Source organism: Pleurodeles waltl, chromosome 1_1 (assembly GCF_031143425.1).
Source record: "Pleurodeles waltl isolate 20211129_DDA chromosome 1_1, aPleWal1.hap1.20221129, whole genome shotgun sequence".
Taxonomy (NCBI): Eukaryota; Metazoa; Chordata; class Amphibia; order Caudata; family Salamandridae; genus Pleurodeles; species Pleurodeles waltl.
In genome coordinates, this window is record NC_090436.1 from 537,547,862 (window position 1) to 537,574,250 (window position 26,389).

Below are 26,389 nucleotides of genomic sequence, written 5' to 3' on the forward strand. Positions count from 1 at the left end.
GTTGCCTGTGTGATTGTTACACCAGCGACCCAGCCCTGTTTTATAACAAAAAAAACATAAAGCATAGCCAGACTATGAGAACGAATCTTAGACCTTTTGAAAAGAACATTTTAGGCCTTTCTCGTGTCCTCCCTGCAGATTGTTTGAATGCCTCACCCCACAGACTGGTCCGGTTGGTACCGCCCGACAGTCTGAGCTCCTGTCCTGTCACTGTCAGGGTGTGGCCCTGACGTTCTAAATGTGCTCCTTCCAAGTTTGAAAGCATGAGTCAGAGAGCTATTGTGCAAGTTGCTAGGCAGCCTCTTAATATTTGGAGCCCGGCCTTATTATGATACGAACACACGCACTGCAAAGCTGCTTAGAGTGGCTGCGAGGCCTACGGGTTTCAGTCAGCAGAAAAGGCCAGGACGGTCTAATTACAAAGTATCGGTCAAAGAAAGCATTGACCGTGTTTATTATTATTTAGTATGTGCCCTGCAATGTTTCAGTTTTATTTAATATAATTTAGTATATGCCTTACGATTTTTCTATTTTTACTTTTACCATGAAGAAACAACAGACAAAGCACGCCATTATATTTTTCAACACAGCTTCTGTCCAACACACAGTAGTGCATAAAGAGCAGGCAGACATGGCCGAGACTCGTCACAAGCAACTCCCAGACTTATCCCAGGAGGCAGCCAGGTGACAGAACCCTGAGCGTAAGGCTAACCTTTTCCACCACCTGGCCCCCAATCCTGGGTTGCCATGTTCAGATAAGGGTGCAATCTCTATGGTGAAAACGCACTTCATTCCATTATAGTCTCACTGGTTAGTCAAATCGAAGACGTCCATGCTGATATGGTTATATGATGAAACATAACAGAATCTCTTAATATTATAAAATAGCGTTGGCAGGGCCAGCCAGACACATTCTGCATCGGGCTGAGGAAAGCAGGAACAAGAGAAAGTGTAAGATGAGGCTTATATGACCCAGGCCACTCCCATGCTCTTCCCTTCCATTCCCTTATTTCAACCAGCTGTCTCCTGCTAAGCCTTAGAAAAAACTTGCTAGTGGTATCTGTGCTTAATTTGTAAATAAAAACGTGCCAGTGCTCAAAGCTCTCATCTGAAATGAGGCTGCTGCAATTAAATGCTCCAGCACAGAATACCGAGAGAGTAATCTTAAAGCTATCTGACTCCTCTTTAATCCATTTACAGCCACTCCCTGCCCATTGAGCTCACTCTTGCAGCTTTCTGCTTCCTTCCTTTGTGACGCTCTCCCATCTTTCTCTTCTTCCGTCTTTCCCATTTGTGCCTTTTGCTCGCAGTAAATGTCTGACAGAGAGAAATAAGTGCCACCCCTAAAAATAAGTGCCAGTGCCCCCCACCCACCAGCAACCACCGGCTGCAATTAAGCACTGAGTGGTACCATGATGGGCAGAACAAGGAACATCCTAATGGCTGCCTCAACACTCAAACTGACTCACACTTGCTGTTGGCACATGCAGGACTCTGCGGACTCAGTCTTTTTCACCTAATGGAAAATGTTTTTTAAAATTTTCAGCCGCAAACATTAAACATGGTGGGCAATATAAATGAAGCTACAGTGTCGCATAAATAACATAAACGGTGTGCAGGGTAAAGTAATAACTTTCAAGATGTTAAAAAGCAGGAGTCCAGAGTCAAAGATAGCATTTGAGTGAACTTGGGTATAGTGGTATGGGGTGTTCTCAGATCCATAATTTCTGGACCACTCCGCTGTTGTCTGTGATTGGTCGAGTGGCAATAGTTAAGATGGCTGGTGCTGCGCCATTGCCTCGTACAGGGCAGGATGTGTCTTCTATCAAGGGTATATTCACCAAGTTGGATGGCATGATCTGCTTGTTTATGTAGGCCGGATTAAGGTCCAGGATTAAACTGCACACTGTCGAATTAATTTACGAACAGGGGGGCCTGGCTCGCCCGGATATTAGTGGATCAGGTGCAGCATTTTTCAAAGTGACTTCTCAGCAGATGCAGATTTGTTGAGGAAGAAGCAGATTTGGAGGGGGTGTAACTGAGTAGGGTGGGACAACTAATACCGGTTCACTGTGCAGGGGAAGTTCTGTAGATGACTGTGGAATAGTTTGATGCTTCTTTTACTGTTAAACTACTGTGGGGCTGAAGACATGGGACAAATGTTTTACTGTATGTGCGGTGGTGACAATAAAATATAAAAAAAGCAGAAGCCCATTTTCAAATTCCTCTTTTATTTCATGATTTCAACAGTCTATCAAACATATTTGCTAGAAAACAGTAATAAGTATTGAAATACACCATCTCTAAAACAGCAGCTCCCACATTACATTCACAAATATATCAGTACTAGATTAAAGCACACTCTGAATCTCTTCAGAACCTTCCTAACCAATTAGCAACATCTACAAATACCAATTTACCAATAGATCAATAACTGGGGCAGTGTGCCATACATAATTAAAAGTGGGGACTGCAATTTGCATTGTGATTTTAAGAAATATACTCAGTGCATTAATCAATATACATTACTCCATATCCTCTGGAGTAGACCTGTCCACCTTCCCTTCCCTCCTTTACTTTAAACTCAGATTAAAACTTTGGAAACTTTCTTCAGGAGGCAGTCCCTATTGCAAACATGAAAAGAAGCCTCCTTATCTTATCATTCTGGAGTTTCTTCAAATATTTGAAAGACCCGCAACTTAACATTGGTCCATTTCATTCTGTAATATCGTCCTCTAGGACAATGTGATAAAATAGCATAGGTGATGGAAGTCAGCAGCAGGTGTAGATTTCATGAAGTAGACCACCACTTTCTGCTGTGCAGTAAATGTGCCCATGCGCATATAACCGCTAGCCACTCAAATGTACCGAGTTATTGTCAGGATTTTAAAGTATAAGGCGTTTTTATGGGACGTTCCAAAAAACACATTATGTGCCAATTAGTCTGCCTATCAGAAGTATCCACTTCCTTGAGACACACCCAAGAGTATCACATTTGATGCTAAATCAGGGAGATGTGTCTTTCTATCAAAATACGTCAAGAATATTTTATTCAAGCGGTGCCTTCATTCGAAACGTGCTCTTGTAATGCAAACATGCAAATGCCATACGTATATCACTAGCTTTTCAGTAAACTTGCTAGTACAGATGATTGTGAGTACTTTGCCTACATTAGAAGACCAATCCTGTACAACACAATAGATCTTCGTTGCTCAGAATTCGAAAATGTGCCAAAAGCTGAGTCTGCTGCATAAATTAGTGACACATCAGTAGGTTGACCTGAGCATGATTGTCTCTCCTGCTTGCCAAAGAATAGAACTTCATCTTGCTCAGTGCTTGCTCCATGTCAATGACAGGCAGGGCTTTTGCTTTTATCAAACTTGTTACACCTCTATAAAAATCTTTATCCGGTTCTGAACACTTGTTAAGCCCAAATGGCACAGTTGCTCTCTTTACACAAATGAAGATTTATAAAAACCTGAACGCTGCATAGATGTTTATAGTACATGTATTCCTTCTGTCTAGAACATGCCTGCTGAAACTGGTAAAGACCACTACTGATTGGATTGATTTAAACGTCTCCTACCCTATTGATAGAGATATTTACATGCATTTTAAGGCCTACAGGCAATTCATGGTCTCCACTTTGAGTGCCAACCCATGCTCTTACTTCCAAAAGATTTTCAACAACCAACAGAAACTAGAATCTTGTTGCCAGGTGTGAGGTTTTTTCTCTCTTCACAATGCCCCAAACACATTAACCTCTGATTTTATCAAAGAACTGCCTGCTTGCATGTAATGGTGCTTCTGTCCAGTAAAGTGTTAATGTTATTTTCGAAATATCAACTCATCTTTTCATTATTTTTACTATTCATGTATAATCATTTGAAGGGTTACATATAAACATATTCTTTATCATTCAACAATTTCTAAGGCCAAACCTTGCCAAAAATTGTGTCCCAAGTGGTGTAGAACATAACTTGGGTGTGTCTCAAGGAAGTGGATACTTCTGATAGGCAAACTAATTGGCACATAATGTGTTTTTTGGAACGTCCCATAAAAATGTCTTATACTTTAAAATCCTGACAATAACTCGGTACATTTGAGCGGTTAGCGGTTATATGCGCATGGCCACATTTACTGCACAGCAGAAAGTGGTGGACTACTTCATGAAATCTACACCTGCTGCTGACTTCCATCACCTATGCTCTTTTATCACATTGTCCTAGAGGACATTATTACAAAATGAAATAGACCAATGTTAAGTTGCGGGTCTTACGAATATATGAAGAAACTCCAGAATGATAAGATAAGGAGGCTTCTTTTCATGTTTGCAATAGGGACTGCGTCCTGAAGAAAGTTTCCAAAGTTTTAATCTGAGTTTAAAGTAAAGGAGGGAAGGGAAGGTGGACAGGTCTGCTCCAGAGGATATGGAGTAATGTATATTTATTAATGCACTGAGTATATTTCTTAAAATCACAATGCAAATTACAGTCCCCACTTTTAATTATGTATGGCACACTGTCCCAATTATTGATCTATTGGTAAATTGGTATTTGTAGATGTTGCTATGTGGTTAGGAAGGTTCTGAAGAGATGCAGAACTTGTTTTAATCTAGTACCGATATATTTGTGAATGTAGTGTGGGAGCTTCTGTTTTAGAAATGGTGTATTTCAATACGTATTACTGTTTTCTAACAAATATGTTTGATAGACTGTTGAAATCCTCTTTGGGGATTATGAAGGGGTGCCCTAGGGGAAAGAGGGCACGTAGTCTGTTCCTCAAGAACACAGAGCTGGAGGAAAAACAGTGCTGCAACTGAGTGACCATGTTTTGTCAGTCATATCCTGCTCAGTCATATCCTGCTTGGACTAGGTGTTGAGTAGACACGTCCAAATAAATAACCCCAAACTCTTCACACCCTCATTTGTAATAAAACAACACACTGTGGACTTTAAAAATGTAACCAGTCTGCCAATAGCATGTTTACAATCACGTATTAGAGAGTGCTTTCAAAGGGATTACTGAATATAATTTAAGCATTCAAAATTTTAAATACGTTCATGGATACCAAGCGATTTCGTGTCTTGTGAAACACCTTCATCACCCCCATATTTTAGCCAAAAAAGTGCATTTTGGGTATGTAGTTTCACTTTTAACTTGGTAAGTATTGTCTGAAAAATCCCATCCTGCAGAGTGCTTCTGTGCGGAAGCCGGGCCTAACTGAAGGTGTTATGCATGACTATGGACTAATTGGCAGATAAATATGGTAATGTGTAAAAAAAGAGGCAAAACGAACATCACATGTTGCCAAAATGTATTGGATCCCGTCTAAAGTCCCTCCTAAAATAGATTTTGAGTTCACACAAAGGGTTAATTGTGTGAATAACGTAACTCAGAGCATTGCTTGTGGTCTGTTCATTTAAAATGCACACCAATACCATGATTCCCACCTTAAATGCTTGAATTATTTGCTGTGTTTTTCCCTGCGTATATTAATTATGATCAATTGAAAAATATTGGATATAGGTTCACTCTAATTTTGTTTGAAATGTGGGTACAACAACCACACAAAAACGATTTAGTTTGTATAATAATTCACATTTTATAGATTACAAATTTGAAGACCAGTGTCCTTGACTGTTCTGGAGAGCGCTGGTGACTGTGATATTAAGCAGATTACTGCCAGTTTTAATAATTTCTCCTCCTCATGACCAAAGAAATATAGTTGGAAAAAGGGCTTGAGGAGGTAGGTGGGACAGATAGATAGAATGAGCTAAAACAATCCGTGCAAATGGCATTTTAATATTTTATTTAAGCTTCCATTATCGGACCAGCATTCTCTTACTTTTAAAATTGATTTGTTGCCACGTGCTCAATTCTAAGATTGACAGAGATTATTTAGAGTATAGAAGAAGCAAAACCTGTTTCAAAACAGGGCAGCTGGAATTTCCATTGTCAGCATGTAGTTTTGTTGTAAGTAGCTTATTGACTTGGCATTACAAGCCTTCTGTAAATTACAGTCGATGCTGCGAGAAAAACATTTTAAGCTCTTCTAAACCTAGATTAATTCTCTTTCTAAAGTTACATTTAACACGACGTAATAAACGTTGGAAAAAGCTGAAGAGATTCTATTTAATTTTTCCATCAGAGGGCCTCTATAGAGTGCACCCAAATATGTAAAGCGTGTTGATATGAAACCATATTTATACAGATCTGTGATATGTTAGGCTCACATCTAGTACGATCTATTTAAATGCAGATAACACTAAAACATTAACTCATTTAAGATGGAGAGTTGGAAGCAGAGTGGCAGACAAGCTGTCGGGCCAATCAAAGGGAGCTGCAGGGACAGGGGTATATCAGATCTACACCAATGGGAAAAAAAACATACACCTACTTTGAAATGTGTCAACCAGAGGACAAGTTGATCAAATTTGTGCAGTTGCAAAACCTTGCTCTTTCACTGCCTTTTGACTAGGTTTATGCGATACAAATACCCCAATCATGCATGCATGCATGCATGCATACATACATACTTGCATGCCCATAGAAATAAACTGCCTGGTTGGTGCAACCAGCTTAAAGAAAAAGACATGGTGTAAAGATAGTAAAGTAGGCTGAATTCATGAGGTTTTAATTTATTAGCAGACACAAATGCACATTCATGTGTGCTTGCAAACATATCTATTCTGACACAAACAGCCAAACACATGCACTGCCTCATAGTTACGGATTTGATGTGTGCATGCCCACACTCACGTGTGTGTGTGTGTGTGCGTGCGTGCATGTATGTATATATGTATGTGTGTGTGTGTGTGTGTGTGTATATATATATATATATATATATATATATATATATCTATATATGTATATAATTTGTTTTTTTTCTTTCTCTCTCTCACTGTACCACTTCCCCACACTAGTGGTAGTGGATGTAACCAGGCAGCAGTTGACCATTTGGAGACATGCAGCATGGCCAGAGCCAGGTTGTTTACAGGGAAAAAGGAGTTTCAACCATACTGGCATGCTATCTGTTATGCTCTTTTTAATCTCTTTGTCACTGTCTCTTTGCGTAAATCAAGCACATGCTTGAAAAGTTACATATTAATATGTACCTCAATTCATTTAGTGCTCAGACAGCGCTAACGGTGTAAAAATCTAACCCAGGTGACAAATTGCTTACACACATTTCACTTTTCATAATTTCTTAAACAAACATATCAGCCAACATTCAGAAGCCTTGTGTGAAGAAGTGAGTGCACCCTTAATGCTTCCCTATCAGACACCAAGGTAATTAGAGTCTGGTAATGGGAAACAAGTGCACATGATAAATCGATTAACTGGAGGTGCTGCCACCTGCATGTACAATGAGAAACTCTGTCGTTTTGGTCTTGAATATTCAGCTAAGGGGCAGCCCTTCATGCCTAGATCAAAAATACCTGTGACGGTCCCAGAGAAATAATTGTTGCACCTTCCCACACTGGGAAGGATAATAAAGCTATTTCCTAACAATCTGAAGCCCATCATTCCAGTCAGAAAGATTATTTACAAATAAAGATGGTTCAAAATGGTTGTCCATCCACTCAGGAGTGGACATCCTGGCAAATTCATCCCAAGATCAGACTGTACAATGGTCCTAAAGAACCACACAGCTACATCTTAATTTCTACAGGTATCTGTATACAAAGTAAATGTTAGAGTTCATAAATCTACCATTAGAAAAGATTGAACAAATAGGGCTTCTATGTAAGAGTAGCCAGGATAAAACTCCTTCTCTCCCCAAAATATTTCTGTTTGGCTGAGGTTTTTACAAAAGCATATGAATGAACCACAAGACTTTTGGAACAATGTCATCTGGATGGATGAGACCAAAGTGAACTTGTTTGGTTGTAATACACAACATGTTTGCTGAAAACTAATCACTGCACATAACCGCAAGTACCTCATACCAGCTGTCTGGTGTGGTGGTAGATGAATGATGGTTTGAGCTTGTTTTGCAGCCAAAAGACATGGATGCCTCACAACCATTAAGTCTACTATGGATTTGTCTGTATACCAGCACACTGAAGAGGAAAATGAGAGACCATTTGTCCAGATGCTAAAGCTTACCCAAACGTGGATCATGCAGTAGGACAGTGATCCAAAATCAATCAGTAGATCTATAGCTGAATGGCTGGAAAAGAATAAGTAGAGACCTCAACCCTATTGTAGTAAGAATAGCCAGACTCTGGTCAAACACATTCACCTGCTTCCTACATGTGATCGTTGTGTGCATACATCTAGACTGTCTTTGTTCAAGCACTTTAAGTGCTTGATATAAGCATCCTACCTGTCTTCAATATTACCAACTACTTTTTAACATTTTCTATGTATTGGCTCCTTTAGTACATTCTTTCCATGAACTTATCATGGCTACCTTTATCTTATGCTATATGTTTGGGGTTTCCTCTATCATCGTTTATTATTGTCAGAAGCGCAATTATAGAGTAGTGCATTTTCCTTTCATATTTGCCTAAAATAAGAATACATATACACACTCATGTGCAGGGAAGAAGCAAAGAAGGGGCTGATAACTTTAGAAAGCTGGTTCTTTATATAGTATATCAAAATGAGATATACTGTGTAAAGCGATACACTGTGTAAAGAGTCCAGGGGTTCAATTACTAGTGGACAGGGGCCTGCTCTAGCAATCCCAAGGTGCTCTCTTAGGGGGTAGTGTGGTTGAACAGCTTTATGCTTATCAGAGAGTAGTGTTAGACATTTACCATAGACACAGTTAGTAAATGGGGCACAATATTCAAGAAGGAGCTCCACACCAGTTTATAAAAATAACAGGTGTCTTTATATATATTTGTGCACTAGAATCAGTACTATCAGGTAACTATGTTTTGCATTAAAAATGATCACTGGTTTCAAACGTTGACACAGTGCAATTTTCTGAAGCTGCAACGTTACTCTATGGGTGAGGAAACATATATGGCAAACAGGTACTTCTCAGCAATTTACAGGACCAATTTTCCAGACTTAAGGTGAGTATAGGGAAGGGTCCTAGGCCACACCAGTAGGTCACCTCTGGCAGCACTGGGACAGCCGGGTGCAGTGGTGCAGTTCAGTGTTGGTGCCCCATGGAAGTCAATGGGGATTGGTCCAGTCAGTAAAGGTGCTGCAGGTAGGGACTGGAGCACTAGTCTGGGTGAACCAACAAGGGTGTCCAGTTCTTGCAATGCTCTGGGACGTAGGGACACCTATGGTCCTGTTCTCCCCTGTCCAGGGTGGCTGGGTGCAGAGGCGTTTAGGATCGTCTGCTTTCGGTCACCTACGGTGGTCAGGGTAGAGGGGTGCTGCAGAAAGAGGCTGAAGGCGTGGACTGGGAGTCCAGTCTAACCAAACCAGTAAGTAGGCTCAGGCCTCATGAGGCTCGGGGACATAGGAACACCTGTGGTCCTCATCTCCTTGGTATGGGGCGGCCAGATGCAGAGGCCTCTCGTACCGTCGGATTTCCATCACTGGTCGTGGTCACGGTAGAAGAGGGCCTGCACAAAGTGGCTGCAGGTGTTGGCTTGAAGGTCGCAGTGGGGAGACCCACAATGGGCTTTGTCTCTAGAGGGTCTGAGGACCATGCTGGCACCACTGGCCCACTTTAACTTGGGCTAGAGAGCTCAGGTGCAGTGGTGCTGTCCGGTGTCAGGTTTTGGCAGCTCGGAGTCCTCACAGTGTCTCGTGGGGTGCCTGCAAGATGCAGGGAAGCAGCTCTGCTGCTCCACAGGGGTTCTTGGCTCTTTGGTGAAAACTGCCAGTTCTCCTGTGCTTTTGGTGACACAAGTAGCTGCAAGATGAGATGTCTTTAACATGATTGTCAAAGTCAGCAGGCAAGCTGGCAGGGTTGGTGCCGAGTCCATCAGTGGTCTTCAGTTCTCTCTTTTACATCTCTGTTGTGTCCTTCATCCTCTTCAGGTCAGCAGGATCTGATTTTGTGGTGCAAGGGACTTCCTTAAATGCTGAATATATGGGCATTTACAGGAGTACAGGGTAGTAGGCAATGAACTTCCTACCCTTGGGGTCACTATGCCCCCACATGACTACTTCCTGTGGGAAGTGGGAATAACCCTGTCCCAGAGTTCATAGTTCTGCCATCACTAAGATGACAGACTTTCAAATTTCTAGTTCTGCCATCACCAAGCTGGCAAAATTTGAAATGTTGTGGCCACACCAGGCAGCTCACCTTAGGGGTGGAACTGACCTGTGGGGTGGATACGCCTTTGTCTGTTCATTTTTCCAACTGTCAAGGTGCCAAATGGGCTCTACGACAGGGGAAAGGGTCGGCGGTTCGGCGGTTCGGCATCCCCTCTGAGGGAAGCCAGGTCTGCATATCAAGGGTGGTGAGCTCTTTGGAGCCCTCTGCCGTGCTGCCTTGGAATGCAGATTTGCAGGCCCTCCTGTTAGGAAGGGTGTGTTAACACCCCTTACAGAGCAGGCTTTGTTCCTGACCACCCAAGAGCGGTGGCTGTCACCCTTGGAGATCAGAAACATGCCTGCAGGCTGGCTACAACTAGTTGAACAGTAGACCAGCAGTTGGTAGGGTTTTCAGGGTGCACCTCTGAGGTGCCCTCTGGGTGCATGTTTAGGTAAATCCATCAAGGAAATCAATGAGGGTTATTAATACGAGATGTTTGATACCAAACATCCCTATTTTCAGTGAAGCCATCATGTAGCTGGGCAACTCGTATTGACTAGTGTCCAGCACATGTACTTAAAATGGCTACCATGATCACTTACTATGTCTAAGAATCGACAAAGACATAGCAGGAGCATATCTGCTCTTGCAGATATGTCTGCACATGTAATATGATGCACCCTGCCTTAGGGCTAGAAGGACTGCTGTAGGGTAACTTACATATATTGCATGCAGTGTTAGTGGGCATGTCACACAGGCTGTGCGCCATGTCGTGTTTTCACTATCAGCTGTACCGAGACACGCAACTTGCAGTGGATGTCTGCATGAGCTACATGAGGGCTCCCTGAGGGTGACCCAATACATGCTGCAACCCTTGGAAACCCTCTTTTGTACCCATGCCTTAGGTAACTGGGGTACCATTTACTAGGGACTTACAGGAGGGCCAAAGGTATTGCCAATTGGTGAACAATTGTACAGTTTTAGGGAAAGAGATCTGGCACTGGGGACCTGGACAGTAAGAACCACCTGCACTTTTAGTCAAAATTGGCTAACATACCAGTCAAAAAGTGGGTGTGACCATGTTAAACAAATGGCACTTTATTACAATACCCTACAGATGAATAATATCCCAGAGAGTCAACAGAGTATCCAGTTTTTCAGAACATCAACTCATCGCATCAAAGACATTTCAAGGCAACGGCCCAATGCCCCCACCTTCCAAGCAGTCCCCAGAGAAAGTGAACTTTCTCTCACTTTTACTTTTGTCTGTTCTTCTATCTAAATGTCTCTATTTCTCTGTATAGCTCTACCCATGATTCTATCTACCCAGTGTCCTTTTAAGGATATATTGGGTCCCAGGCAAGACAAAGTTCAGCTGTTTTTGTGTGACTCTGTTAAAGTGTACCCTACAGTTTAGTATTGTTTGACATTATGCGTTCTTGAATTACCAGAACATAAGTAATACAATTCAAACTTGTTATGTAAGGGGGCCCCTAAAATATGTTTTGCCTGGGGCCCCCAAATCCTTAATGCCTTGAACAGTGTGTTGACTTTCCCAGAGAGCTATGCATGAAGCAACACGCTGGAGGAGAGCAGTAGAAGCAAAATCACTAGCGCGCTGCATAACAGAAAGATGGCTTACTCTTACGTAGCATTTTCTGCAAAAAATACTTTATATTTCATGAAAATATGAGCAAAACACAGCTGTACAGCATGTGAGAATGCATCATGTGTAAAAGTATGAGGTATTGGCACAAAAGCATGGTATTTTGCTTAGCTAAAACACCCAAACATTCTTTCCATCCACCTTTTGTGCATCACCTTCTTCTCTCATTTAATTCAAAGCGAGAGAGAAGGTTTTGATTACTCACCCTAGCTTTTGGGGTTTAGTCTGATCAGTTGCAAATAATTTACAGGCGAAATAAAGAGGTATAGATGAGATCTGAGAAAGATGCTAAGTGAGATAGAGGTAGCGGATGCCGACAGGTGAATATGACCAGTCTCACTGCTGCAAAGGTTTTGGAAAGATGAACAGTGTTGCAGCTGTATAACGGAGCATCGAAGTGGGACATATCGCCATGCACGGTGCATATGACAGCTTCGGATCATATGTGCCTCAAGTGAGTTATTGTTAACCAAATGTGGCCAAGGACTACATATACTTGTTTCTCCCAGATCTCAAGAGCGTCGCTATACAAAGGCTAATGCCTGACTTTGGGAGATCTGTCCACCATCAACTAGCCACCTAGCCCCTGTGATTAGATTAGAAGGTTATAAAGCCGTACAAGCCCAAGTCATGGAATACTGCAAAATGACTGTTAAATGCTCCATCAAGCTCTGAAATTCACATTGGGGCACTGACTAGAGATGCAGATTGGAACCATTGTCATCATGGATTGTTGCTCTAAAGGCTCTCTAAGCCCCCTGTGTCTTGAACCTTTAAAATGTTCCTATAAGACTCGGTTCTTTTTCAGAAGGGTTTTGTATTAGGTTAGTTAAACAAATATGAAAACGAAAAGTAGTGCACTTAAAAGTTTGAAGGAGAATAACGCTGGGCATCAGAAGTCTTTCCTTTATGTTGGCATCTGTAACGTTACCACGATTAACAAGGAAAGGGAGAATATTAATTACATTGCCAAAAAGCGAAAGCACGCAAGCCTGGATGTAGGTTTAAACTGACTATAGAACAGAAGAGCGGTAAAGAGGAGCATATAGTGGGTACTAGGTGGGAAAATGAAGAGGGTGTTTGGTGAGGACCAAAATGAGGGCACAGTGGGTCCCTATGCAATGCATTTATTTTTTTAAGTACTAATTTAATAAATATATATTTGTGATTAAAATGTTGTCAGGTTACACATGGCCATTTTAATGGCCATGCCTCTCAGTCAGTTTCCTCAGGATTTGTTAGGTTACACTTCTGTAAACGTATAAAGATGCTTCAGAGTATTTTAGGGTATTGAGTACTTCTTGGCTGATGATACAGCAAATACTTTTGTTTCCTTATGGTAATTATACTTTTGACTTTAGATCATGCTACTTACACAAAAGCACTGTAATGTTTGTATCGGGCTTATATTTATGACGTAATACAATAAGATGTTAAAATAAAATTTACGATGGACATCATTAATTTTGTTGTGCTTGTTTTTGTTTTTGCAGAAACAACCTGCAGCTGCTGCACCTGTGACTAAAGAAAGTACAATGAAGCCTGCAGAGGCAAAGGTAATCCTTCAGCTAGATATCTCTGTGATTACTTTTGGTTTAAACAGCTATGGGGAGCTAAGTCAATTTCTTTGTTTTCTCTGATTGAGACCGTCTCTCAAACCTGATCAGGCGGCACCTTGAATACCTGTGCCTCGATGTCTGTCAGCATTTGGAGGACACCATGCGATTTGTCACTAAAGAAACTTACGTGCCAATCATCCCTAAAGAATACTGCATTCAGTCTTAGCTGTTAAGATACCTTTTACGTATGTAGACAAGCTGGTCACTGTGAAGGGAATGATTGTAAATAAAGGCTCAACATGACTTGGATCATTCTGTAAACTGCACCGCAGTTCATTTTCAAAGTACTTTATTCGCTTATCATAACCAACAAAGTCCACAGTAATAAAAGCATACGCATTACATTAAAAAAATATACGCGTAATTAAAATATTACAACATAAGACAACTTAAAGGACACAATTTCTCATCATATAGGATACATCAATTAATAGAAATCCATTACATTACAATCTGTCACACAAGTCCAAGGATGTTATTTACAGAATCATCAATGAAAGATGCATATGGAGAACAATAAATGCAAAGGCAAGGAGTGCAATCATCGTAGTTCATCCAATTAACTAAAGTGCAGGGTGCAACAATACAATTGGTACAATACCTGAAGGTGCAACATGTACATCATACCCGATATACCTGTATAAAATAGCATGGTGCCATGTCATGGACAGTGCATAGGTAGCGTAGTTGTAAGCAATTTCGCTAGTCAGAGAGCTGAATGCGGTAGAAATTTTGCAGGCTTGTGCCATACATTGGTCAAGTAGCGGCTCACAGTGAACCCAACAGAAATAGAGGTGTGACTTTTCAGGATCCTCAGTGCAGTTAAATAGTGAGTCTTCCCTATAATCAACCACACTGGCCGAATCCACTTCCGGTGAGAGCCAAGAAATTCTGGGCAGAAGAACAAACCATGTTCCTCAGTTTCAGAGACTACAACTCAAGCAGGGCACAGAGTATCATTCAGATCCCTTTTCCACTTGTTGAAAAAGATTTCAGTGGCAGGGCTCTTAGCCAGAAGTGTACATACAGACTCTCAGTGGCGGTGTGATAATATCAAAAAATGGTTTGAATCCTGGTGAGAGCTTCAAATCCAAAAAAAGTATTGGTCAGATACCCATTGGAACCATTCACAACGTACTGTTCATAAACAAAACATAGGCCCAGTAATGAGACGTGAGTCCATCAACTTCTGCCTTACGACTATTTCTAGGGTTGTACCACTGTTTTTTCAAGTCTAACCCTTGGAGCCAATTATATACAAATTTAAGCCAGGGAATTTGCATGGCATTACTCAGATTAATTAATTCACCAAGAGAGTCCTTGTGTTCGCTTAGGTCCATTGTACACCAAAGGCGTGCCCTATACACTAGGGTCTTCAAGGCAACCAAATCAGAAATTAATTTGATGGAAATGTTGTGTGTTCATTTTAGAGCCTTGCTTGGGCACACATATTTTAGCTTGGCCCTGCTGCCTGTGCCCTTTTACCTAGTTACATGCTTCATTTAATTTATTCATTTCAGTTCATTTTATCATAACTGGCTTTTAGCTGCAATGTTTTACTTTTCTGATCAGCTGCTATTCTGTGAACGTGTTGTTATTGCTTTCCTTGCATGACATTTCACCGTCCAAGGCTGCCCAAGGACTATACATGATAATCTATCTAGCATTGTCACCACTGGAATGTGCATCCAGCCCGACACTCTGACACATGATGACCGCAGGCCTGTTTCTCAGAACACAACACATCATCACACAGGCCAAAGATGGTTAGAGAGGTCATTCCAGCCAGAGGATCCACCTTATGCAGTATGCCATTTCATTGTTACATTGCTGACCTCAGCCCTGTCTCTACAACCTAGGAGACGGCGGGCAGACCCCTGCTTTTCAGTTATGGGGGTGTGTGTTCCTTCCATGGACTAAGTACAGGCAGAGAAAAGAGCTAACACTGCCATGCTCTCGCACAGAAGCTAGGGTAGGAATTCTTAGGCACATGTTTATTCCAGTATGTTGGGATTGTTTATCTGTTTTTCACTCTTGGTAGCAGTTCTGATTGTGCTATGTTTCATCTTCCTAATAATCGCATGTCATGCATTCTATCATCGTTTGCAGTCTTTTCAATAAATGCATTGAATTCTGCCCTTCATCTCTTTGTCTGCCAATGTTTTTGTGTGAGACCTATGCTGATGAGAGAAAAGGGCTAGCTCTGCCACCCACGACTTCCCTGAGGAGTCACAGAGTGTCATGCATCAGGTTGTCACCAATCATCTTTACGTCTAGGTTTTGGTGAGGTGCTGCTATCTAGAGAAAAGGGCTAGGCTGACGGCTACCAGATGGTGTGGTATTGGCTCAGTCCCCTACACACAGTGGTGCTGCTCCCCAAAACCAGTAGTCTTGTCCCCATGACAAGAGTCCTACAACACCAAGGTAAAAAAAAGAGTGGAATTAGGGGGGATTCGGGCAGGAACAGGGAAAAGTGATCTAACAAAATTATTTTGTGCAGAAGCCTATTGCTCCAAGTCAACACAACCCATCCCCACACTTCAGTACCAAAAGAGGCAGCACTTTGAGCTTTGGCACAGTGAACTTCAAACACAGGGGAAACAGAGCGAGAACTTGATTTTTCTGTGGGGGCAAAGAATGGCATTACCTCTGTTAAGTTAGGGTTCCCACTTCAGGTTGTCAGGCAGTTTGACCCCAAGATGGTTAAAAGTGTGAACTCTTTCTAAAAGTTCTGTACCTGCTCAGACTAAACAGTTCTTACCTGCTCCAGTCCTAAACATTATAAATTTAGTTTTTGTGACATTCAACCCAAGACCTCACGCATTGCAGAACCCATAAATTTATTAAGTAGGACTTGGAGCCCCATAGGGGTTTTGGAAATAAGGGGTGAGTCATCCGCAAATAGGAGGATGGGTACCTTCTTATCATTTAGAACTGGAGAATCATTCCTACAATCCATGAAATTCACTCACAACATCATCGATGTACAGGATAAACAAAGTTGATCCATTAATTCCCCTCTGCTACCGTAGCAGACCAGAGCATCAGTCTTGTCATGCAGCCTAACAATTACTTTGATCAAATTCCCGGACACTGATTCCAACCAAAACTCTACACAGGTTCTCACTGGTACAAGATCAAACGTAGCTCTGAGATCTATAAAGGCTACATATAATTTTTGTTTCATGACAAATGCATGTTTCCAGTAAATTAGAGCACATCTAAAAACATGGTCAAAGATACTTGTCCTTGGGCAAAAAAACAGCTTAAAGTGGGGATAAAATGTGATCTATTTCAACCCAATTTAATAATTTTTCAAGCACTTGCCTTGCAAAAACGTTCTGCAGATTATCTATGAAGCTAATGGGCCTATAGTTCAATAGAATGCAAGGATCACCCTTTTTCAAATCTTGGATAATTTCTGCCCCCTTCCATTAGTCGGAATCTCCCCGCCAGTTGAAATAGCGTTGGACAAAATGATAACATAACTAGCCCAAATTAGGGCTGTTGAAAATCCCCACTACAAAATTCACCAGCATGTGATTCCCAAAACCAAAGTGTTGAAGGATGTTAGAAGATGAGATCTCTAGTTTGCAGAGGTATGAACCCTGTCCAACTATGGACCACAATCCTAGTCTAGGTCAGTTTGATACACACTCTAAATTAGACTGGGCTCACTGTAAAAAAAACTGGGCTTGTTGAAGGTGCCACCCAGATTTTGCCCCCATTTGAGCCCCTAGATGCTAGATTTTCAACCTTGCTAGTGCACGGAGACCTACTAACCAGGCCCCAGTGTATGGTTCTCTCTAAATTGTCATGTCTAAATATGGTGAATTCCTGAGTGGCAAAACTTTACCCCTTTGCAGGGCCCTAACAAATGTGACCCAGAGCATAAGAGGTAAAGGGATCTCCAGGGCTGCAGCACGAGGTTGTGCCACCCAAGAGGACCAAGGCAAACTACTGATGGCAGGCCTGCCATTGCAGACTGCCAGAGGGGTGCACACTCCTCAAGTTCAACTGTGTCTTCACCATGAGTGGCACAATCCCATACAGTGCCTTACTTATATGTGAAGCACCCCTGAGGAAGGCCTCTGCAGTCCAGGAGTCACGGTGCAGTATATTTGAGATGCAGGCATGTAAACACAAGCTTATATGCCTCTGTAGGGTCCTTTTAATTAAGGTACACTATAAGTGCAGGATGGTCCATAGGGTAACAATGAACTTAAGCCCTGGTTGACCAGGGCTGCTAGCTCCATTATGGTAACACCTAAATATGTCAAGTGTGGTGTCAAACAACGGTTTTCTCTGTTTCAACATGAATCTTGGGTCAAGATATATCTGGCACGCACCTAGGTGGCGCACTAGAGGTTGCCCACCTGTTTGCCACCTTCCTTTGTGCTCTGGCTGGAGCAGCCCATGCTTTTTCCTGTGCTTGCTGCTGCCAAGACAGAGTTCTGATCTCCTGCCAGGCAGCCTGGGTGCTTCCGAGTTCAGAACAAAGGGGTGAGGTGGGCAGGAGTTCACACCTCCTGCCGCCCGGCTGGACTAGTGAATAGAGCCATCAGGGTGTTGAGCACTAAATTTTGATTTCTGCCATCTTAGGAGTGGCAGAATAAAGGGTTCTGGGTAGCTAAAGGTGACCTGTCCCACCGGATGTGGCCACCTCAGGGCCAGATTAGCTGTAGGAGCTAGCTGTCCATTGGCCACTAGTCTCCACACACCTAACTCCCCTAAATCCAGGATTTAAGGGACGCCCCTGACATCAGAACCTCAGATTTGATGGACTAACTTCATATAAGGACACAGACAAGCTCTGCATCACTGACAACTGCACACCGCCCAGTGCTCCAAAGCAATTAAAGGGAAACTCTGCCCCTAAGGCAACAGACTGAGAACTGCATGATCATCCTCTGTCCTTGTCTGAAACTCATCACTCCCAACTAGAGGGACCCCTGTGGAAGCCAGAAGTATCCTCATTCTCCCTTGGACTGGTGGCACCAGTCCCTTGCAATTTGCAGGTAAAAAGGCACTCTGGAACCAAAGAATCACTGGCCGTTGGGCCCACCAAGGGATTGACTGGATCCAGTTAGTGTAGTGCATTGTGGGAGTTATAGTCTGGCCTGCCACGAAGTTACAGGTCTTTACCACACTCCCGTGGACCTCCAGACATCTCCAAAGCATTTTGCTGTGCTTACTGCTACCAAGGCTTGTTGGTCACCAACCAGGTGACTGACCCCTTAACTCGATGCTGCCATTGGAGAGCACTGCCCAGCACTTGTGACTGATGTCAGCAGTGACCCCACAGCTGAGTTGTTGCAGCCTCTTTACCACAGCACCATGTGTATGGTAAAAATCTGCCCCAGCGTCAGCCCCGTTCAGCACCACGGACAGCCAGGACAACTCTGTACCTGGACCACACATACTTGGTAGAAGTAAATTGACTGTTGTGGCCTGGTCCCTTCAGCAGGATTTCCCCACAGCTCGACCTCCAAGTGGTCGTTTGTCACCAGTAGCATCCTTGCCATTGACTTCGATGCCAGCCCGTTCAGCACCACGGACAGCCAGGACGAATCTGCACCCAAACTCAATGGACTAGATAAAACTGATCTGACTGTCATGATCTGGTCCCAGGGACTGCACTAACTTCACCTCCCAAGGGTTACATGCAACCCATCTTTTAATACAACTTTTAAATGCCATTTCTGCAGTGAATTTGTATTGCTTCTAAAATCAATATATCCGGTTCTCCCGAACCTATACTATTCACTTTGGTGTCTAAATTTATATAAAAATAAGCTGTCTTTTTATAAATTGGTCTTTGAATTCTTTTGAGTTGTATCAATTACTAATTGTCCACGTTTGTGCTGTGAAATGCCTAACACACGTTCCTCCAAGTAAAGCATGACTGCTGTTTACCACACTACGAGGACTCATCTAAGGATTTACTAGTGTGAATCGAAGGACTAACTCTGGGGTATTGTGAGAGTATTACATGGTGAGGACTAACCCCAAACCACATAACACTCCACTTTCCTACACTCATCCTCTTGTAGCTTGGCATACAGCAGTCAGGCTTAACTTAGGAGGCAATGTGTGAGGTATTGGTGCAACTTGAGTACAGTAACACAGTAAAAACACCACAAATAGTCTCCACACCAGTGTAGGGAAATAAAGTATCTTTATCTGCTTAGAATAAGACCAAAGCACCAGAACTTTAATCAATATCTCTCAAGTATACAATTGTAGTGCCTTAGAACACATGTATTTCTCTTAGGGTGATTATGAGGCTCCATAAAGGGATCATAAAGCATAACTGTCCAGTGGGATATTGCAAGAAAGGTAAGCAGTGTTTATAAAAGGGCCTCCCCGGTCGCCCGTGACACGCTGATTGGCAGCCAGAAACGCACACTCCAACGGTACCTGAGCTCCGTCTGGAGCATGAGGATGTCGGTCTCCTGGGTCAGGGTTGGTCTCACAGCAATCCCCCTGAGCAGAGCGGTGGACTGGTGGCAGGTGAGCAGGCTTGAGGATGGAAGGCAGGCAAGCTTGGCAGCCCAAGCGGGTTGCAGGGTCCTGATGTAGTGATCTCACTCACAGTTCACCCCTCTGTCCTGAGCATGGTGGGAGTGGTTACAATCGGTGCAGAGTGTGGGTCATTGTAGTTTGTACTTGGAGGTCAAACAGCAAACGATTGGAACTTTGCAGACCATAGTGCTTGATCTGGTGGAAACAAAGTCTTTGAAGGCCCTGAAACTTTGACAACAGGGGGCAAGCCCTTGAAGTTCTTGGGTAGCAAAAAGGTTGTAGAGGGCAGTTTCAATCCTCCCTCACTGCCGGAGGTAGCACTCAGCAGGCCAGCACAGCAAAGCAAGTAGCGAAGTGACAGTCCCTCCTGGCAGCACAGTAGTCAGTAGGCAGCAGGCTAACACAGCAAAGGAAATAGCAAAGTAGGAGTCCCTCCTCGAAGCACCTCTCCTCTTCTTGACAGATTCTCCTCAGTACCCAAAAGTGAACTGATTTGGTGGGGTTTAGGGTGTAGTACTTATACCAAAATGTGTCTTTGAAGTGGGGGAGACTACAAGGCCCCTTCCCTTCCTTTTCTGGCTCCAGAAGCTCTACAGGAGGTATGGAGCTCATTGTGTGAGGAGAGGCACATCTCTGTTCAGGTGTAGGTGTCAGCTCCTCTCTCCCATCTAGCCCAGGCAGACCCATCAGCCAGGTGATGGGCCATCAGGATGCAAATGTCACACCTAAGCTCCCTTTGTGCGTGACTGTTTAGAGGGAATGTACAAATCCCAGCTGTCATCTACCCCAAACGTGTATTCAGAGACCGGCAGAGACACAGAATGGTTAAAGTAAGAAACTGCCAACTTTTTAAGAGTTGCATTTTCAGACTTGCAAACTTAAAATCCGACTTCCCCATAAGTTGTGATTTTGAATTTTGAGACCAGAGACACCAAACTCCATATTCCCATTTTTTCCCAATTGGAAGTTATAAGTAAAAGATGCTTCAAGGTGACCCCAGTGTTAACCTATGGGAGAGATGGGCCTTGCAGTATTGCAAAAGGAATATAACAGTTTTCCACTACTTGGATATGTTAAACTTAAAAGTACACGTCCTCCTTTTTAAATACCCTGACCCTGCCCTTAGGCCTGACTAGGGCCCACTTTAGGGGTGACTTCTATGTAATGAAAGGAAGGTTTGGGTCTGGCAAGTGGATACACTTGCCCGATTGAAATGGCAGTTTAAAACTGCACATCCAGGCTCTGAAATGGCATGCCTGAAAAATGTTTGCAGGACTTCTGTAGTGGGTGGCACAATCAGTGTTGCAGGCCCACTAGTAGCTTTTGATTTAAAGGCCCTGGGGACATATAGTGCACTTTATTAGGTTCTTACAAGTAAATTAAATATGCAAATTGTGCATAAGCCAATGTTACCATGGTTTAGAGTACAGAGCACCTGCACTCTAGTACTGGTCAGCAGTGGTAAAGTGCCCAGAATGCTAAAAGCCAGCAAAAATGAAGTCAGAAAACAGGAAGTCAGAGGGCAAAAAGTTAGAGGAAACCACGCCAAGGTCTAACACAGGAGTAGACAGGAAATCAGTGAATGTTAATGATGTACTCTGGGGTTGTGTAATCTGGAGTTCAACAGCCTATCTGTGGCATTCACATGTTCGAACCTACTCCTCACCCACCATCTGTACTCTTTTTTTTTTTTTACACTTACTGGTAACCCATTTCAGTCAACTATCATACACCTTTTTGCTTGGCTGACATCCTTGGGAAAGGTAATGTCGCCACTTTGTCCACAGTTTCCATGAGATGTATGACAGTGGTAAGAAATAAGGATGCTTATAACATTCTTGAGAAACTTTTGCATGATATCACATTAAGAAGGGTTATGACTTTGTTAAAATCAAAAAACTGTTGTGTAGAAAAGGTAAGGTAGCAAAAATGTTTTACTGTCAAATCATAAAAGGACTAAAGCAATGGCTACTCTGCTTGGGTCAACTTAGGTGTTGAGGTGGGATCACTTTCTAATTGACTGTGTTTTCACACATCTGATTATTGCAGCATGCATATCCTAGTAAATTATAGGGTCATCCAGCACATAGGGCCTGATTACAACTTTGAAAGAAGGTGTTAATCCATCCCAAATGTGACTGATATACCACCAGCCGTATTATGAGTCCATTATATCCTATGGAACTCGTAATACGGCTGGTGGTATATCCGTCACAATTGGGACGGATTAACACCTCCTCCAAAGTTGTAATCAGGCCCATAATGTTGCTCAAAATGGTGGCCTAGCTCTGCTGTTTCTGAAACACCTGCCTATGTTTCCTTTGATCGTTTTTCTGTATGGCATATACTTCTTGCATGGATGTAACGTCCATTCCTACCTTAAGGCACAAACTCTTGAAACGTTGCCTCTGATGAGGATGTAGTTAACCCCAACTATGGCAGACTGGAGATTAACAGGACAATGGTTAAGATGAACCCTAACATCCACGACTCCTACCTCCAATTGGGATCAAATGTTCTTTGCATCAGTCCAGCCTCTTACATTTTGCTTAGTTTGGGTCCTTTTTTGGTCAACAGTGTGTTAGAAAAAAACTGGAGACATGGGTGAAGGGATCCTACCTTGTTAAGGGCTCTTTTCTTATTCTTTATGTTTTGTCAGGTAATTAGGATTGATAGATGATCATGTAACTGTGGATTGGCAAAGAGTTAATCAGTATATGCAGGAATAAAGGTTATTCACTGTCAGTATGGTTTTGATTGCACTGTTCTCTCCTTTCTGAACGCCAAAATCAGATCATTACTGAAAATGTCATGTCTACTTAAATAGTGACCAGTCTCTTTTGTTTTCTCCTGCCTCTTCCTCTTTATCTTTAATGTCTGTTGGGCTTGTTGCCTTTGACTGTTAAACAATCTTCTACATATCATACCCACAGCATTGGGAAGGGGCTCACTTTATTGTTGTGCATCATGTGTGAGTCTTCGCTGTTTTTTTTGGATCTCAGATTACCTCATTGTTTTCCTCATAGACATGTCACATGGATAAACACTGCACTGGTGGTGGTATAGGTAGGAACATATCCTGGAACACTATCCAGGTGCAGTCATTGGAGAAGCTAGAGTTCCTGTGTCTCCGAGGCCAGGACTGGCACATACCGTAATATTAGGAGGCATTGCGTGTGAGATGATACGTGCTCACGTCAGTTGAGACGAAGTTGCATGGGACATGACGCGCACACTTTACCAAGGCTAGTCTCTTACGTCCAAACGTGTGCATCTGAATATTCTCTCTCCAATACAACAAGTAGGGGAAACAGTAAAAAGGCATTTAGAAAAGTAAATCGTTTATTATATGATCTTTATATGGAGAAACTTTGCCTGATATTTTTTGTAACTATTAGTATTAATACCAAATTATCACAAATCTGTGGATATAGTTATATAGGCCAATAGCTCATGGTTACTATTTTGCAAAAGATTTGTCCCATCGTGATATTATTTCATTGGAAACTGAAACTTAATGACAGAATTGAAAAGGACAGATTTAGAACTGGCTTGTGTCTCAAACGAAAAGAAAGGTACTTAAGTTCAACCACTACATGAAGCCATTCTTGCTCTTATGCTTACTTTATTGCGGTAGCTGCTTTGGAGAGACTTGATTTATACGCGTCTACTCTGAGATCTCCTTCCTCTGTAGCACTTTGTCGCCTGCCATCTATCACAGTTCACAAACTCCTTTGGAGGAAGGCGTTGCCTTGTGTTCAAGAGATTATAGGCCTTACTCAGCACTGAACTTTAACCCTTCTCGCGATTCGCTTACCCATTAATGAATAAACTTGAGATATCTTGGTTGCTTTGGGCTTCATAGCATTCACAAGCTGCAGGGTACTACATTCTCGAGCACAAGGCGTAGTTACTTGGTGGAGCTCCGTGTGCTTCGGCCAGAGACTGGAAGTTGCCGGCACTGAGCAGTCATTCAGGTAGCGATGGTCAGTGGACTTTTGCAGCTCCTCAAAATGATACCTATATCCAAGTCTCTTCTACTTTGCCGCAGTGAGCAAGCCGTTTTTCGTTTTGGGTATTTTTGTAGTTTAGCTTGTTGTTATACTTTTCTTTTATATGCACCATTTATTTTTTCTGAAGCATTGGTACGCGCCTTTTTCGCTTTCATTTTGATATTATGTATAAAATGATTAGCTAGCTTTGTTTAGTACTTTCTAGCAGTTTAAATGCTGAGTTTCTGGCCTTGAGAGGCTGTTTCTTTAGAATTTTTACATTTACAGTTGCACGCCTGAACTGAAAATCTGCGATTTGTCAACAGTAAAGCCTGACAAACAGTAGTGAAGGGTTGCTCAAATAACGTTAAAATTCTTTGAAAACTGCAAACAAAAAAAACTTACGGGCGTGCCTTTTTATGGCTGAACAAGCGCGGCTGCAAGTAGGTAGGGCTCTGGCTTTCCACGAGTCTCACTAGCACGGCTTCGGCATTGCTAAATCTTGTTTTCTTTTGTGCATTTGCAAGAGCTTTCGGCGTGTGCATCGGTTTTTAATCTGTAGTGTTTCTTTCTTTGCAGGGGGGATTTTTTAGTAAAACAGAACCAGCTAAAACAGCGCCGTCCACAAAGGTAAGCTCAAATGCAAGTGCTTTAAACCCGTGCTTCACATGTTATGAAGGTCAAACTAGATATAAAGGAGTTGAGAAAATTGCACGCGAGAGTTCACTTTTGACAGACAAAATATTTGCCCAACCAAGCGACTTCTACTTATCTTTGGTTTTTGAAAAATGTGTTATCTATAGGTTTATGTACTTTAATCCATTTGTCAATAAGATGCTGATCGTCGCTGTGGTGTGGAGCTCCTACAGGCGCACCATTTTGGGGACTATTTCTAAACTTCATGTTACGTCTTGTGCTTCTGGATTTTCTGTACGTTATTCCGCTGTTCTTGTTGCTACCAGGAAATAATATGGTCTTTTATCTGTGGAACCATGAATGTAGATCCACTAAAATCCCAGTAGTTTCGGATTTAAATTACAGAACCCTTGACCCCAATGCCATTACTGCATTTGCTCATTTGTTAAAACAAAAAGTGATGGGCGGACTGCCTGAACTAGTCCCAGCCACTGATAAGTACTCTGGGCTGCATTCCATGCCTCTCATGAGAGAGCGCATGCGCTGTCACTCATAGAATGTTGTGTTGGCTGAAAGGGGCTTAGAACCCGCCCATTGCTTACCATTGGTTCGCTTCATTGAAACTTTTATGCTGGCTCCTATTTGGTCATTGTTTGTCGGCTTCACTTCCTTGCCAATGTCCTTCCACGGTTGCATTTTCTCTCAGATGTTTATTTGTTATTTAAGTGCAGCACTCCATATGAGTGCTGATGTTTTCAGGCAGTGTCTCCCCCTGCATCCTGCTCCACATTGTTGTTGCCCGTCATTGTTACCCCATCGTTCCTGCCCCATCATTGCCCTGTTCTTGTTGCTTTGCTTATTGTTGTTGTTTGCCCTTTTGCTATTTCTCACCCACTGATGTTTGCACCCTCCCAGCCATGCTGTTGTACAACATGGCAAACATACATTGACAAAGCCAAATATCTGTACTGTTTGGCTTTGTCAATGTTTTTTAAACAATGTTGTACAGCAGAGCGGCTGCAGTGCAGCATGGTTGAAAGTAAAAAAATAAATTAAAAAAAAAACACTGACACAGCCAAACAGCATTGACAGCTTGGTAGTGCTTTTGTAGCTTTTGTTACTTTCAGCCAGGCTGCTGTAAAATATGGCTAAAGAAATGACAAAGCAAATAGATCTTGCATAGGTGAGTACTTCCATCTTTCCAGTGCTTGCTTACTAACTGTTGTGAGTGACCAACCACTTTGGAATCAGCCTAGGTTCTGTGCCAGTACGAACAGCTCTTTCCGAACCATTATGCCACAACCTCTCTAATTGTGAGCAAAAGCTATCCCAGACCAGTATCAGCCATGTTGGGCGTTATACAGTTTGAAGGTAGCCAGCGTACACAACTCATCAGTATGCTGTATGAGCTAAGCGCACAGTTGAAGGCATTTCTCTTGTCTTTTGCCTCCGGAATTTGCAGCGCCTAACAACACTTCGATTTCTCAGAGACCTGTCCCAAAGGAAGGATGTGCATGCCCTTGACTTCACAAATCAATTGCTTTCACCTATTTATGCAGAGAAGCTAGAGGTCCACATCTTTTTTCGGTGTTCCTTGACAGTGCAGCCTTCTGCAAGATCCACTTTTATCAATTATTTAAAATATTCATATAGGTAACTTTGCCTCAACCTAGGGGAGTATTACACTGTCACCTCATGGCAGTGCCTATTTGGCGATGCATTCCTCCTTTCCCAAAGTGCTTCCAGTTAAAGTATGAGGCACTATTTCACAGCT

General features: G+C 42.5%; 1 protein-coding gene across 13 annotated transcripts in view; it reads left to right on the forward strand.

Annotated features, from left to right (window-relative positions):
• The window catches only part of CAST (calpastatin), a 513,209-nt gene that overhangs the window by 181,630 nt on the left and 305,190 nt on the right, over positions 1–26,389 (forward strand). For 11 of the 13 annotated variants that reach the window (XM_069225757.1, XM_069225792.1, XM_069225782.1 and 8 more), the window contains 2 exons: positions 13,337–13,399; positions 24,559–24,609. In XM_069225757.1, the coding sequence (XP_069081858.1) occupies positions 13,337–13,399; positions 24,559–24,609 (114 nt within the window). The remainder of the gene's footprint in view (positions 1–13,336; positions 13,400–24,558; positions 24,610–26,389) is intronic. The other 2 variants (XM_069225775.1, XM_069225828.1) reach the window with 1 other exon arrangement.